This window comes from Hyalella azteca, unplaced genomic scaffold (assembly GCF_000764305.2).
Source record: "Hyalella azteca isolate HAZT.00-mixed unplaced genomic scaffold, Hazt_2.0.2 contig6587, whole genome shotgun sequence".
Taxonomy (NCBI): domain Eukaryota; kingdom Metazoa; phylum Arthropoda; class Malacostraca; order Amphipoda; family Hyalellidae; genus Hyalella; species Hyalella azteca.
The window spans coordinates 811,678-828,053 of NW_025936745.1; the positions used below are offsets into that span (position 1 = coordinate 811,678).

At 38.1% G+C, this 16,376-nt stretch overlaps 1 protein-coding gene across 4 annotated transcripts; it reads right to left on the reverse strand.

Moving 5' to 3' along the window:
• Positions 1-67: 67 nt before the first annotated feature.
• LOC108677198 (28S ribosomal protein S21, mitochondrial) lies at positions 68-16,155 on the reverse strand. Of its 4 annotated transcripts, none has more exons than XM_047880915.1 (4): positions 16,137-16,155; positions 1,573-1,707; positions 875-941; positions 68-235 (listed from the first exon to the last, which is right to left on the reverse strand). In XM_047880915.1, the coding sequence occupies exons 2-4, from the start codon at positions 1,698-1,700 to the stop codon at positions 119-121; spliced, it is 312 nt and encodes a 103-aa protein (XP_047736871.1). In that variant the 5' UTR covers positions 1,701-1,707; positions 16,137-16,155; the 3' UTR covers positions 68-118. The 4 variants fall into 4 exon arrangements, with proteins under 4 accessions (XP_047736871.1, XP_018020871.1, XP_018020870.1 ...); XM_018165382.2 differs by lacking the exon at positions 16,137-16,155 and adding an exon at positions 4,224-4,267; XM_018165381.2 differs by lacking the exon at positions 16,137-16,155 and adding an exon at positions 4,131-4,193.
• Positions 16,156-16,376: the final 221 nt, after the last annotated feature.

A 16,376-nucleotide genomic window follows, 5' to 3' on the forward strand; every position in this document is an offset into this window, starting at 1 on the left:
CATTTATCCAATTGTAAAAATATTTATGCATTTGCTTCAAGGCTGTAAATGATGTTGAAAAATCATATTGATACTAATGTATATGTTTTATTTTAAATATTTACACACAAGTGGGGGGCTATGTAGATCCTACCCAAGGATCCACTCTGTTCTTTCTCATTACGAAGTTGATCTTCCTAGCCATGTCCTCGTCGTAGATTGCCTTGGCTTTTTCGTAGTTGAGTCTACGACGAACCTGTAAAATCCAGTTTTTTTTACAAGAGCAGGAATTATTACTGTGGGTCATGCATGTGAGTAAGAAATCATTGAATGAGTTACAATCAATAAAATTATTCAAGATCGAAGTAAAGAACAAAAAAAAAAATTTTTTTTGAGCAAATACAGTCCACCTACAGACAATTTTATGCGCATTGATGGATAGGATTGCAATGAATCTTGCTAAGTAAGCATCTTCATTTGCTGAAGGCATCATAGTTGGATATACAAATATAAACATCACGGTTATAAAATGTTAGTATTTCTTTTGCCTTGCTGGGTACCTGACATAGGTACTATTGCTTTAGCTTTGTTACATGCAGGGCTTGCTTGTACTACGTTTACACAGATTTATTTATTTTAATACAATTACACAGATTTATTCATTATTTATTTTGTATGGTACAATTGATCCCTGAAACTTGTTCCTAGTAATTTTTGAATGTCAGCAAATTATATAATCCGAAATTTTATCACCATGAACTAGGCAGAGCATTGCACAAACCATCTATATATAGGTGATACTGGACTCACTCATTTGAAAACGAATCTCGTGGAATAAATTTCCATAGAGCAAGACAGATCACTCATATCAAAATGAACTGTTTCTATTACTCACCAAATAGGGTTTTTCATAACGGAGATTGAGGCGGTAACGTTTTAGCATGCCCTCTTCACTCATTATCCTGGAGAAAACAATATGAGAGGGGAATGAATCTAGCCCCGAAAATGAATTTAAGTAAAGCTATATTTATACATAGCGATACGTATATGAAGGCCTAACGTCAGTTGTAAGAAAAAAATATTTTCATCAACATTTGTAGTTTCAAGATACAATGAAATCAATAACCTTTGGCAGTTTCTTAATTAAAATGCATGCTTCTAATAAAGCTTCATTGATGTACAAAAATTATGCAATACGACTCCAGGCAAAAATTATCTAATCCATCTCATGGCCAAAACTTACTTGTTTCTCATCAAAATATAGTAAAGAATGCGAATGCAGTTTGATATCATTGTTTATCAACAATACCTTCAAACTTTGAGGCCCAAATGGCTTTCACACCGCAGAAACTTTAAATAAAGAGTACACACCAAAGCCTGGTCTGTGTAGATGCTTATCAGCAGAGAATTATTCTGCTCTCCTATTTAATAACATCCAACTGTTTCTAACCTTTGTTAAATATTTGTGGTCATTCTTCAGAGCTACAACTGCACTGCAATGTAAACATGATAAATTAGGTTCAATTGAATGTGTTGACAATAATTATGTAGTGAAAAATAATGTGCCCTGTTTCAACATAATCCCCAGCTCACCTGTTGATGAGTCTCATTGAAGATTCAACATCGTTATCCTTGACCATAACAGTTCTCCCAACAAACTTGGGGAAGCTGCGAAGACTGATGTGGTTCAAAGCAGGATATCTCAAACCTATAAATGCCATTTTGAATCTGAAAAATGTACAAACCATTTAAAGTAGTCTCAAAGAAGCATCAGGTGAATGATCGCCAGTTCTTGCCAAATGGCAATATACTACTACTCATACTTAAGTATCACCATGCTTAACAAATTAATAATTTATAATAGAATACTTATGTATAGTTTATAACATAAGTATCCTATGAGCTATTTTATTGCAACTGAATGCAAGCAGTGATTACAAAAGGTATAAATTCTGTTCTTTATAGTTATATATTTCATTGATAAAAATTGGTTTTGATAGGTTATAGATATAGTTCTTGAGGTTTATTGAAGAAGTGATTTTTCAGAATTAGTTTCTCCATTACATAAATAAAAAATGTAGTTTAGGTGGTCTCTCACTCTCTCCATTATACAAACAAACATTATAAACATCATTAATCTCACCTCCCTCATTCAGAATCACCTCCATCATAGACTGATGCTCTCTCTCTGTCTCTCATACGCCCCACATTCCATCAACAAGTTCTCCACAGGTTCCTTCTCATCCCCATCACATATAATGCATTTATCCTCCCTCCTTTCATTCCACCTGTACTGTCAAACAGGGTAATAAGGGATGGCGAGGTAAATCAGGACGCACGTCCCACATTTCGTAGAAATGTTGTAGCAGCTAAGCTAATCAAAATATTGCAAAACTAAAAATAGTGGCATAAACTTCAACACTTTTACTATCAAATTCAATTAGGGTAAACGCGGTATATTCCGACATCGTAGGTAATTCCGTCACCTCTCCGGCTTTTCCTTTATATTAAGCTTTGTTTTAGTTCCATGCGTTCATTGATGGTTGAAATGGTGACGTCATACATTTGCGTGTCGAAATACTGCAAAAACACTAGGTCTTGGCCATCTAGTGGGAAAATATTGAGATCCAAAGAGAGACAATGCATGCCACGTGGTGAGATCATCGAAAAATGTGTCAAATTTGACAGTTGACATGGCTCTACCAAATAGTGAATAACTGTTTTTATAGGAAGAATATTATGGTTTGAGACTTTTAAATACGTCTGTGAATATATTAGGAATCGTTTAAGTATACTTGTATTCGCTGATTTCAAGTCGTAAATAAATTAATAGATGATTAAGTTGAGATGTTGCATTTAGACACATGAAAACTAATTCCAACACAACTTGAATTGAACACACACAGATCGTTCAAAGCTTTGTACAAAAATTGAAATTTGCTTAATTAAAAGCCTAATAGCTGTTAATTAAAACGTAATTAAGTAGTGTTCAATATTCGTTAGTGTTCTAATTCAAAGCCGTGTTGTATCCCAATACAGCTCACACAGCAAACGGAATTCAAACACGTGGATGTCGGCAATACGTATCAGTTATATTTGAAGCGCTGACGCAATAGTCCTACGACTCACCACGTGGCAAATATTGCCACACAAAGTGACGGAATATAGGGATTTGGTAGGTTTCCATTCTAAAGGCTTTTTAATAAATATGGCAAGTTGGCAACATTTTGTGACGTTTCATTGTTGCTGACGCGTAGTGAAGTGTTTTGAGAGTCATGTGAAGGCAACAGAACTTACGTAACGCATACGTTTTTTTATAGTTTTTTATTTTTTGATGCGTCCTTAATGTGTCGGAATATACCGCGTTTACCCTATGTGTAAAGCTAGTTAAGAAATCATACATTAACTATCTCTAAAAAATTGCTGAGAAAATTGTGAAAAGTGCAAATTTGGAAAAGTACCTCTACGGTACTAAGGTCTGGAGGAAGAAAAATTATTTGCTGTATTAAAAAAATGTACTCACATAAAAGTTGCACACAGTGACTGAGTGACACAGGTGTTGGCTTGAAAACATGATTGGCGTAATTTGCCTATCTCATTCCAAAGAAAATGGCAGCCATTTCTGTGCAATGGGGTAATAAGGGACACCCCCCAGGCCCAGGGTAATAAGGATTAAGGGACACCCCTAAAAACGGATTTACAGTTTAACCTTAGTTAGCAAAGGCTCCAGTTAACAAAAAAATTGATTAACAACAAAGAATTTTGATTACATTTACCTTGCTCAGCAAAAAAAGTCACTTATAAAAAATTAATGCATCGTCAGTCACCACAAAATTGTGCACAAAGTCAAAATGTTATATATAGAATTGTGCACTGCAGCACTGGGTATCATAGTAGAATGAAAAGGGTATTATTGCAGATTAACTACATCCAAAAAAAAGGGTAAATGGATTTCAGATTCGTAATCTACACCCCAAAAAACATATAATTAAAAAAAAAACACCCTTTTTTTTGGATGTAGTTAATCTGCAATAATACCATGAAAAGTAATTAAGTTAACCTAAAGTCCTAAACTATGATTTATTCCTCCAAAACATATGATGGTTGTTACTAAAACATTCCTTTCTGTTTCAGGTCCTCCCGTAACTTACCGCTACCAATAACCTGCCAAAGTTATAACCTACATAGTAACAACACTGGCAACCAACCTGCCAAATACGAAATAGGTACCTACAATAACCTACCTAGTCTACGCCTCTCTACGGCTGCGCACCCCGGTGGACGACGTCAGCGGACGTCTGAGTTGCCCATCCTTTGGTGCGGAATTAAGATTCTGAGTCACCATCAAAATGAGGGCACCATCACAAGCGGGCAAAAAGTGCTCTTTTCTTTACATGAATTTAGAACACATTTTAAAAATTAGTATAGCACATCCAGTGAGAGTTATACGTGTACGTTTGTATTGTATGTGGCGAATAGTTGATTGATTGGCGAATAGTTGACGAATAATTGATCGATTGCGACGAATAATTGATCGTTTGCAATTGACACGAGCTTGACATCGCCGTTAGGCCATAATGAACATGTGTACCAAGTTTCATCGAGCTACGTTCAGTACTTTGGGTGATATTTCAGGTATAGAGTCCGGCCGCGAGACCGGCCGCAAGTACGGCCGTAAATTTGTCCGAGACGTGCGAATAACTAATCATGTGCACGGCGCGAATAAATGATCACTCACACGTGGCGAATAATTGATTGTATGTGTATGGCGAATAATTAATCGTGTGCATGTGGCGAATAGGTGATCGCTCACACAAGGCGAATAAGTGATCGCTTGCCGGTGGCGAATAACTAATCGTATGTGTTAGGCGAATAATTGATCGTGTGCATGTGGCGAATAAGGATCGGTTGTATGTGGCGAACAAGTGATCGATCGCATGTGGCGAATAACTGATCGTTTTCTTGTAACGAAAAAAATGACCTGTATAATAATAATAGCGGTTTCGGCGTTTATTAGGCCGTAGGCCTGTCGCCGATTCTTAACATTGCAGAACATTTACATCATTTTGCGGTCTCGAACTCGCATCTCACTGATACAATTCTGCTCGCATCTCACTGCTACAATTCCGCCCGGCCTCCTTGCCGATTCTGACCAGAAACTGGCGCACAGAGCTGGGATCGAACTCGCGCCTCTCTGCTCCAATCTTGGTACTCTGAACTTTAACCACTGGGCCACCCTGCCCTGGGCCACCCACATTGATTGATCTAGCCTGCTTGTGACTGATCGTTTGCATCTGGTGAATGTCGTATGTATGTCGTGTATTAACTCGGTAATACTTTAGATTATGTGCATCCAAAAAAAGGTGTTTTTTAATTATATGTTTTTTGGGGGTGTAGATTAAGAATATTAAATCCGTTTTTGGCGGTCGGCATCGGAAATTTTTAATGGAACCTGTTCCTAACTGGACCTAACCTGCGAGGTTTTCGTTGATTGGCTAAGTTTTTCCAGCCGCCGGACGGCCTCCAAACATAGAAAAAACCTAGCCGATCAACGAAAACCTCGCAGGTTAGGTCCAGTTAGGAAAAGATTCCATTAAAAATTTCCGATGCCGACCGCCAAAAACGGATTTCAGATTCTTAATCTACACCCCAAAAAACATATAATTAAAAAACCACCCTTTTTTGGATGCACTTAATCTAAAGTGATACCATTAGCTCCACTAAATTTGTTTATAGTGACCTAATCTAAATGCGGTGGACGACGTCTGAGTTGCCCATCCTTTGGTGCGGAATTAAGATTCTGAGTCATCATCAAAATGTGGGCACCATCACATGAGGACAAAAGTGCTCTCTTCTTTACATGAATATAGACCACATTTTAATAATTAGTATAGCACATCCAATGAGAGTTACACGTGTACATTGGTATGTGGCGAATAGTTGACGAATAATTGATAGATTGCGGCGAATAATCGATCGTATGTGTATGGCGAAAAATTAATCGTGTGCATGTGGTGAATGGCTGATCGCTCACACATGGCGAATAAGTGATCGCTTGTCCGTGGCGAATAATTAATCGTATGTGATGGCGAATAATAATTCGCGTGCATATGGCGAATAAGTGATCGTTTTCTTGTGAAGAAAAAAAAAAGACCTGTATGATTGATATAGCCTGCATGTGACTGATCGTTTGCAACTGGTGAATGTCGTATGTATGTCGTGTATGTGAGGCTCCGCTAATTTTGTTTATAGAGACCCAATCTACATGCGGTGGACGACTTCAGAGTTGCCCATCCTTTGGTGCGGAATTAAGATTCGAAGTCACCATCAAAATGAGGGCACCATCACATGAGGGCAAAATGTACTCTTTTCTTTACATGAATTTAGAACACATTTTAAAAGTCAGTATAGCACATCCAATCATTTTAATCAACGTGGAAGTTATTTAGCCCTCTTTCCGATAAACATATTTAACTTATTCTCGTAATTGCAAGTGAATAAATATATGCGATAATTCCACCAATGTAAAACATTTTGAACTCGGCACAACATTCATAAAAAATGTCGGGTCAAAAGGAGGGATAAAGAGGCAGAGGAGGACTAAAACGCTCTGTACCTGCTGTCTTGAGGAGACAAAGCGCCAGGGTGCATACAAAGAGCAGTGAGTGAATGCAGCCACCCAGCACTGCAGCACCAGAGCCCCTTAGAGGAACGAGTGTGAGAAAGGTTCACAATGCACACAAAGATCGCTCCGCTCAATAAAGGAGGCTGGGAGGGAGGCCAAATAGGATCTTAACCCTTTGCTTTTAAAAGGATGTTAACGAAATTCAAATAATCCCTCGCTGATGCTAACATAATTTATATAAATATAAAAATAAAAAATATAACTTCTATATGCATCTGAAAATCAATTCCTGGATAAATTTAAGGTTGAAAAATATTAGAAGGTATAATATTGCTGGCGAATGATTATGTTCAAATTTGTCTTTATATTTAATCTGTTAGCGAGCCTTACATAATCGACACGTTTTCTTTTCAAAACCGGCGTTTGAAAAGGAACAACTGAACCAATGCAGCTCAACGGTTCAACGACATAACCTCGCAACCATAGATGCACAGCTTCCATTCACCTTTTGTCTGAATTTTAGCCGAAAAGAAAAAAAATGAATTTCGTTTCTTAGAATGAATGCTGATATTTTTTCAGAGCCTTTGCAATGTCAACGTGCACGGCTGATGCACACTGAAGTTTCGCCGTAGATAGAAGTACTAATATGTTTTACAGTTTGATGCTATTTAAGTATCTTTTGGAAAACAAATTTACGCTCAAGTATTATAATTCTGAAACATCCGTACGCTTCTTTGCTTTGAACATAAGGTTGAAATGGAGGAAAATCCTGAACTTTTTATTTAATTTTAAAAATGCTGAAGAAATTGTGTAGATGTGAAATTGTAGTATTATTCCATTGTTGAAATAGGCTTATGTTTCACTGACAATTCTTGTATCCCTGATATTCGGGATAAACTGAAATAAAAAATGAGTAAAGTGAGTCCGTCGTCTATGCACAACTCATTTTCCAAAGAGAATAGATAATATTCGAGTCTCAGTAAGTCTCACCTCTACCAGACTACAATGAGTTTTAGTGCTCATTTGACAAGCGATTAATCACAATTCATTGCTTACTCAGGAATATTGTGGCCAATATTAATACACATGTAAACATATAACATAAAAGGCTCTAAACAAATGACGTGAAAAAAGACGACTGGACATCGTAAAGTTGTGTTGCCTGAATTATTATTGGTATTATCTCTGAGCTGCAGGCCGTTCCTGAGCTGCAGGCCGCCCCTGAGCTGCAGGTCGTCCCTGAGCTGAAGGCCGTCCCTGAGCTGCAGGTTGTCCCTGAGCTGCAGGCCGTCCCTGAGCTGCAGGCCGTCCCTGAGCTGCAGGTCGTCCCTGAGCTGAAGGCCGTCCCTGAGCTGCAGGTTGTCCCTGAGCTGCAGGCCGTCCCTGAGCTGTAGGCCGTCCCTGAGCTGCAGGTCGCAGGCCACAGTGCAACAAAGCAGCGACGAAGTTCGTTGGTGCAAAGGGTCTCGCAGAGTAACAAAGCTACGGCCGTTTGTATAGCTCCCACCGCAACCCACCTCCCACTTCCCTCCGCAGCTGCAGCATGAACGTGCGTGAGTGCATGTGGGATGTGGGTCAATGCGGTCACACGTACCACATCCCCAGCACCACACTGCAGCCTGAGCAAATGATACTTATCGACATCCTGAACGTCAGTGAGAACGCTTGGGGCTATTGTACCCTCGGTTGTGCTTTAAAAAACAGCAACAGGCACTTATATTTTCGAAACATAATTTTTTCGCGAGGGGGAGTGCCTGATATGACGTCGCAGTTTGTTACAATAATTTCAAGCAATCATATCAAAGAAGGAAAAGTTAAATTGATGAATTTATTGCGCTTTTTGAAAGCTAATTCAGAATAATCGGTAAATGGCACTGCGTGTTGGAGATGATTGTTGTAAACGAGTCACGCACTTCACTTCACATTGTGCCCTAGATCTTGCAGTAGAAAGGGAAATTTACCGCATTTTGATATGGGCACTATGCAGAGCTGGGCAGCGCTACTTTGAAATATAGCGGCGCTACCGCTACCGCTACATGCTCTAAATGTAGCGGGCGCTACCGCTACCGCTACACCCACTAGATTGTAGCGAGCGCTACCGCTACCGCTACAGTAAAATATAGCGCCGTTACATTAGCCACTACAATGACCAAAATTATTGGAAATCTCCAAAGATTTATTTTTCTGCTAATGGGATTTACTCATAAACATTTAATGATAATAAAACATTTTCAAAACATATCAATGCAACTTTATTGCAATTAACCTAACCGAACTAGTACGGATTAGATACAGTAAATAAAAGTTAGTTATTTTTATGTTTTACCTTCCCTACATGGATGTCTACTTTAATCTACCAATCTCAAATATTATCCGCATATACAGATAAAAAGTCAGTCTTATACTTGTATATACTGTATATGTGGATTGTTTTTGAGATTGGTAGATTAAAGTAGACATCCATGTAGGGAAGGTGAAACATAAAAATAACTGTAAAAATAACTGTAAGCAAACTGAAACATGAAAAAATACCTGTAAGTGGTAACTGGTAACAACTTAACAAGTAACAACTAACATGTTGACTCTAGTAACAGGCTGAGGTTGACAACATTACACCGAAATCTTTCGTAAAGTTATATTCTGTAATTTATATTAGGTATGTATCATGCTGGTTTTTAAATAATATTTGATATTATTAAGTAAAATCTAAAGGCTTTATCTATAAATGTAGCGGTAGCGCTGTAGCGGCAAAACCTCGTATCGCTACATAAATATGTAGCGGGCGCTACCGCTATCGCTACATTGCTCTAAATGTAGCGGCCGCTACATGTAGCGCGCTACTGCCCACCTCTGGCACTATGTTATCTCAATTTATTCACACGTAAATGTAAATACACCCTTCATGCTGCCCAGTTGATGTTTTCCCTATTACTGTTACAAATTAAGTTTTAGGAAGTCTATATTAATTGAACTTAGTTTCAAACAATGTCAATGCTTTTACTGCGGCACCAACCTCATTATCTAGCACCGGTTCAATCGAAAGTTTATAAATTGCTTGATTTAGCTGAAGGAATGGTTATATATTTTTTGAAATGCGATTTTATTTATCAAAAGGAAAAATGTATAATGTACTTCAAGTTCCTCCAGCTAAAGAACTGTTTGGCCTCCCAAACCGGTCTCGTGAACTGTAGTGCACATCTGCATTGTGGTTCAGTTGAAATCTTTTTGCCTCTTTCACGGACCGAAATGCACGCAAGTTTTCTCAATACTCCACGGTGATTGGCTAATTTCAGGACATCGATGTAACTGCATAGGCTCGTCTGAAGGCTCCGATTGGTTGACCTGTGATGACGTCACGGCAGCCTCATGTCGTTGAGAGGCGATATTGTTAATCTGGGAGCTATTAGGAAGCACCAGTAATATAGATTACGGATTTGAATTGGGTATGTGCCACTTTGAACTTAACACAGTCTTTGGTCGTTCACGAAACACCAATTTTTCGCTGCATGTCGCATTTTTTATTTCCTCAGCATTTTCTCATGAGCGATTTGCATATTACGTCATCACACACGCCATACACTGTTAAATTTGTCTCGATGTGAATTGGCAAAGAGACGAGGCAACGATAAAGCTCAATGAAGAGTTAAATAAAATCATAATATAATGTTAGATCGATTCATAATACGACACTGCAGTAAAGTAACTTCGCCAAAAAAACATTTCTCTTTTTTGTCAATGTTGAATTTTATTTGGCCGTTACAATTTAGCATGAACTGGTTGTGTCCAGCCCCTATACTCGTCTATAGTCACTCATGAGCTTCATTAAAGCCAAAGTTTTGTTATTTCTCATCGTGTTCGGGGCTACCCATAGAAGCAAGAAATATTCAATGCAGCGCAACTCATTGGTTAAGAAACGTTTCATATCATCTCCACGAATTTTGTTTGCTCAACCAAAGATCTACGGCGTTTAAACGAATAAATCGAAACGGATCTAAAGAATGCCACATTAAATTCACGAAAATATTCATGCTCCAAACTAATATAGAAATGCAGGCAAGTTGGCTTTCATAGGTGATGTTTCGAACTTTCGATTAATCACAATGCCAGGGTTGCATTGTGTTTATGAAAATCGTCTCGCTTCCAAACATTAAAGAAATGGGGGCAAGTTTACCAAGTTTTAATTGGTATAAATCGGGTTAATTGGTCTAAAATATTCTGGCTTCAAACCACGACAGAAATGCAGGACGGTTTTCATATACGACGTTTTAATTGGTCGACGAAATGTTGCATTGGGTTCTTCGAATTTTTTTGCTTCAAAATACGGTAGAAATACAGACATGTTTTCAAAGGCAACGTTTTGATTGATGAACGGAATGCTGCATTGTGTTCACACGAATATTTTTTGCGTCAAACTACTGTCGAAATGCAGACAGGTTTTCTAAGGCAACGGTTTCATTGGACGACGAAATGCAGCATAAGGCTCAAAACATATTTTTGCTTCTAACTCCATGGGCATTGGGCAATGCAGACAAGTTTTCAAAGACGAGGAGTTGACTGGTGGGCAAAATTGTAGGGTATTTTCTCCCTACGCTTGAGGAAATCCTCTTCTAGAAGTCTATCACAATAATTCAACAAGGGTTTGAAACAAGTAACAACAATAAAAGGAGTTCAACTTATTTAATCAGACATCTTCTGCTGTACAGGGAGTTTTTCTTTCAATCGAGGCCATCAAAATTTAGAAAAATAGCGTCCCGGTCTGCTTTATAGAAGCCGCAACTTTTTGAGGATGACATACTGGGCGAAAAGATACGTCTAGATTAAACCACGGTAAAATAAGAAAAATTTTGTGAATAATTCAGAGTTTCAATATAGTATTAATCCCTGCCCAAAGCTCACCTCATTAAAGCAAAATAAGTGCACGTACTGTGCTTTTAGAAATGCCGTGGCAATTGCAATATGCAAGTTTTTAGACGGTAGTTTTAACGCGGTCTTACTGAAAATTATTGAAGACCGTGAGAGATACAAGTACTTTATATAGGTCGCCACTTTTCCTCATATAAATTGCGCCACAATTTAACATAAACACTTTGACAATTGCAGGTTAAGTTCAATAGTTGAAGTAGAATTAGAGATTTTCAGGTACCCGCCAATCAAGGTAGAAAGTTTGATGGGTCTGTCAAAGCGTTCGTAATGAAGTGAAAAACGCATGCACCATAAATTAAAGGAATAAACATGCTAGGGTTGTGCACAACAAATTAAGACCGTAAGTAGATATTTAGGAATATTTGACACAAAACAAAGTACAGTGCAAATTCGGGTGACCGTTCTAGTTCACAGTTTTCAGCTCTCCATTAGAGAGCCGCGGCTCTGTCTTAAGACGAGCCCGCTCTGCTTTTTCATTGTTGGCCCCAAAAAGGCTGGTTGCAGAATTTTCCCCAAAAAATGCTGCATTCAGTTCATCAATATCTTTTTGCAAAAAAATGCGGTGGAAATGAGGGCAAATTTTCAAACAGAACTTGTTCATTGGTTGACAAAATGCTGCATATTGTTCAGGAAAATCTTCTTGCTTTAAACCACGACAGAAATACAAGTGTTCTCGACAGAAGTTATCGAATACGTGGTTTTGATTGGTCGATCAATTGCTGTATTCAGTTTATCATTTGGTTTTAGCTTCAAACTACGGTTGAAATGCAGACACGTTTCAAGGCAATATTTTTACTGGTCTATGAAATGCTGCATTGGGTTCATTAAAATATTGCTTCAAGCTACGGCTGAAATGCAGCCAAGTTTAATTAAAAAACGAGGTTTCGACTGGTAGACGAAATGCTGCATCGGGTTAATCTAAATCTTTTTGCTTCAAAATACTGCATAAATGCAGGCAAGTTTTAAACGACAACGCATTCATTGGTTGACAAAATGCTGCATATTGTTAATGCAAATCTTCTTGCGTCAAACCACGACAGAAATGCAGACAAGTTTTCAAATTCAAGGCTTTTGATTGGTGGACCAAATGCTGGAATGGGTTCAGGAAAATCTTTTTGCTTCAAACGTCTACAGAAATGCAGACAAGTTTTCAATGACTAGGTTCTGATTGGTTCGCAAAATCCTGCACGTGTTTCATGATATTTTATATCAATCCCACGCAAACATCGGATTGGTGTTTCATCGAGCTGCATGCGCTGGTGGGATCACCGGATTGGTTGCCCTGACGTCAGTCAGAATGAAGATTGTCTTAAAAAATCAGTGGTGAAGCTTACCGGCTTCAGTGACTCGTACAATAAAACACTGCAGCTAGACGGCAAACACTGAAACAAACACTTTCGAGTTCAGTTGATATACGTTTAACCTTCTTGTAAATAATAACGTAATAAATTTACATAATTAATTTTAACAAATCGCGCATGAACGACGCCGAGTGTTGTCACCTGCTGAGCGGGACTGCATGCGTGCCCACAACTCGCGCTTTTTGCCGAACCGACGGTGTGGCGTGCTATTGAAAACCCGAAGCGCAACTAACCTCAGCTCTGCAACCCTGGCTTGAATTTCACACGTTTTTGTGCCCATTTCTTTACCTGGCGTACAAAGAGGAACCTGAGCAACTGTTGCAGCGCTTAGGCAGTTTTTCAGTACTTTTTTTCTCACCAATGCAAGACTACACGACCGCCGAAGATCGCGTGTTGAGATAGTGAGCACTAGAGCGGAAAAGCTTCATGTTTTGTGGCGTCTTTGTCTGCACCGACCCAGATGCGTTGCCTGAACTCTTGTCGCTCCTGATGTCTTCAAGTTGTCACTGCTGGATTAGAACAGTAGTGGAAGATTCCAAATTATAAGGAATCATGAATTAAAATTAATAGAAGGAAATACGTAATTACTAATTCGGCATAGCAAATATATATAATTCTGCCATCATGATGAGCTTTCCAAATACCGACCAAGAAATAATCAAAAAATAAAACTATTCTTCAATCTGAATCACGAGCTTGAGGACGCTTATTTACTGCAAGTCAGGTCTGCGGTGGTCGTCCCTCATCAGTAAGTACAGAACCACATTCTTTCCCCCAGCCATTATGCGCAATGGTAGAAATTCGTGGGACTGCAACCGAGCGCAATATCTGATCAAAGCCGAGCGCATTAATAGGGAGGGCAGGCGCTCGGGTGTGCGCATTCATGACGGATGATTTTTGTGGGCTCATCAATACCAAAGAGTATATGTGTTCCAACGGGAATAATATTATCACAGACATTCGATACATAAACGAGAGTGGCATGGCCAAAGTTTTTGAAATACAAGCAGTTGTCGGTTATTCATTGCGCATGCCCGTGTGCATGAGTTCACTTTCGAAGCTTGCATCGGAGAAGAGCATGTAATGTATATTGAATAATACGTGTTCATGCCGAAGCACAATTACTAATGTATCTGGGATGCACCGGAAGTACTATTACTATTGCACACGGAAGCACCTGCAATACCTTTTCTTGTGCGTCAGGTTAAACGGGAAAATATTTACTAGTCCACCTAGAAACACATGAAACGCAATTATTAGTGCGCTGGATATAGGAGAAATTATTTGCTAATCATCCCTGTAATCAGTGATCATTGAATGAAATTTCCTAATGTTTTAAATCTCTTACCCTCAATGGTGACCTCTTATTCTTTTCAATTTCTTTGAATTTTATGCATGGAATTTTCGTTCGTTGATATAATTTCCTATGCATTATGTAATGAAAAGATTTTTGCGCTCATGAGTATCATTCTATACACTGGTTAATTGATGAGCAATATGTGTGCCTAGCCAAACGAAATCAAATTGTATTGTCCCTTCAGTTGCATTCGTCCATTGCAATATAAAACATATTAGGAAGATTTTCAAATTAGGAAGATTAAATTTAAATTAGGGAGATTTTCAAGGTTTCTGCAACGTTCCTTCTTAATTTTATGTAACGTGAAATTGTGGTTGATTAAACAAGAACAGCTTATAATTTAAGAAAGAAAGTCGATTTAATTTGTAATCTTAACTAAATTAAATACAATAATTTTGTTGTTAATATTGAACGATTGTGTGAATAACTTATTGTATACTTGCAGACTACCTTTTGAACAAAGATTTTTATCGGCTTTTCGATATAAATATAATAAAAATATTTTAATATCATAAACACAGTATCAAATCCATGTTGCTTCCCGCACAACGCAGTCTATATAAGATTGTTTAGTATCCAGATCATTATTTCTCCCGGAGGGAGAACTTATTCATGTTTCCTTGTACCTGCAGGCATTTCCCGAAGAATAGACAATGTAACTGCAGGGATATATTTCCTGTCTAAATATCGTTCATGATCGAAAGGAATCTGTCACAGCGAATAAACACTCTTTTCAAAACCAGGCAAAACTTTTCAATTGTCACCAGTTTTTTGCCCACAGAAAAGGCCCTGCTTACAAAAGGGTGAACTGCATGCGAAAAAACAGGCAAGTGAAGAAGTCACTCGATGTTAATGGGCTTGATGTATGGAGGGCGGGTTAGAAAATATTTCCCGTTCAATGTGGATAATGGAAAAATGGCTGCAAGAAAATAGAGTAATGCACGAATTAACTGCAATGAGGAAAAGCGGTTTAAGCTTCTATTCATGCGATATACATTTATGAAAGGAAGTGCCAGAGTAAACTAATTAAGAAACGAAATTATCTTTCGAGAAAGAATGAAAACACTCCATGAAAGATTTATAGATGAATGAAAGTTCTTAAAATTTCAATTGAATTCTAGAAATAACTTATAAACAGCTAAAATTTAAATGCGATACGAATACGACTTTTTGTAAAGTGTTACACGCACGCACGCCTGTGCCGACACCCTCAATACGTAAGCTTCGTTGACAAAACCTCGTATCCGACTTTTTCTTTTGCAGCTACAGGGCTGTGTGACAGTCGTAACAACTGCAGCAGTTAAGGTGAATTTTTTTTGTATCTCCTTTCAACCGAAATGCACGCAAGCCTTCAGCGTGGAGGCTTCTGATTGGTCACGAAATTGACGCCGCTGTTCAAATAAGCGGTCCATATCTGCAGACGCAGTGCAGAATTCCGTTTATGACTTTATGAGATGGTATTGCGATTAAAGAACGTTAATTTGCTGCACTACATGATTTGTCTTCATTTCCAGATTCATATATTAGATTTTTATATAATTTCACTTCATTTCAAGTTTTTAGGCTACATTTTGACAGTAGGAAATTTAAGTCGAACTCTGAGAATGCACAGATGCATATCAATTACGTTAATGGTTTCACGTGGGCTCTAAAAAACAAGGTAAAAAATCTTAAATAAGATGCACCTTCACTTATATATTTTTCCAATGATTCATGAAAACTGATTCATGAACAGATCAATAATCTATTTCGTTCAAGTCTTGATTAACATGAACACTTAAATTCGCACCTTTTAGGGTGTACCTTGGATTACTTGTATCTCTAATATCTAATAATAATTATTTAATTATTATCTAATAGTATCTGATAATTATTATGTACCTTGGATTACCTGTATCTCTCAGCTAGTGATTTTGATTTCTTCCCGATTTTTGGTAGATCGTGTTAAATTCTTAATAAAACACTTGGCATGTACTCAATAGATAATGTCTCAAATGTGTGCTCGAGAAGTCGTGTGGTAAAATGTCTACGGAGTTTGCAGTCACATTTCAGTACCTAGAATCTCATTACGCGTTCGGATGATCGCAAATTTTCGGTATTCGATACTTTAACAACAAAATCACTGTCTAAC

What these genes read in the sequence shown, in the direction of transcription:
- LOC108677198 (XM_018165380.2), bottom strand. Translation starts at nt 1,727, where the DNA reads ATGGTTTGTACATTTTTCAGATTCAAAATGGCATTTATAGGTTTGAGA. An exon ending in TCAATGAGACTCATCAACAG is followed by an intron (nt 942 to 1,572) that starts GTGAGCTGGGGA and finishes TGTTTTCTCCAG; the next exon opens with GATAATGAGTGAAGAGGGCA. An exon ending in GTTATGAAAAACCCTATTTG is followed by an intron (nt 236 to 874) that starts GTGAGTAATAGA and finishes TGGATTTTACAG; the next exon opens with GTTCGTCGTAGACTCAACTA.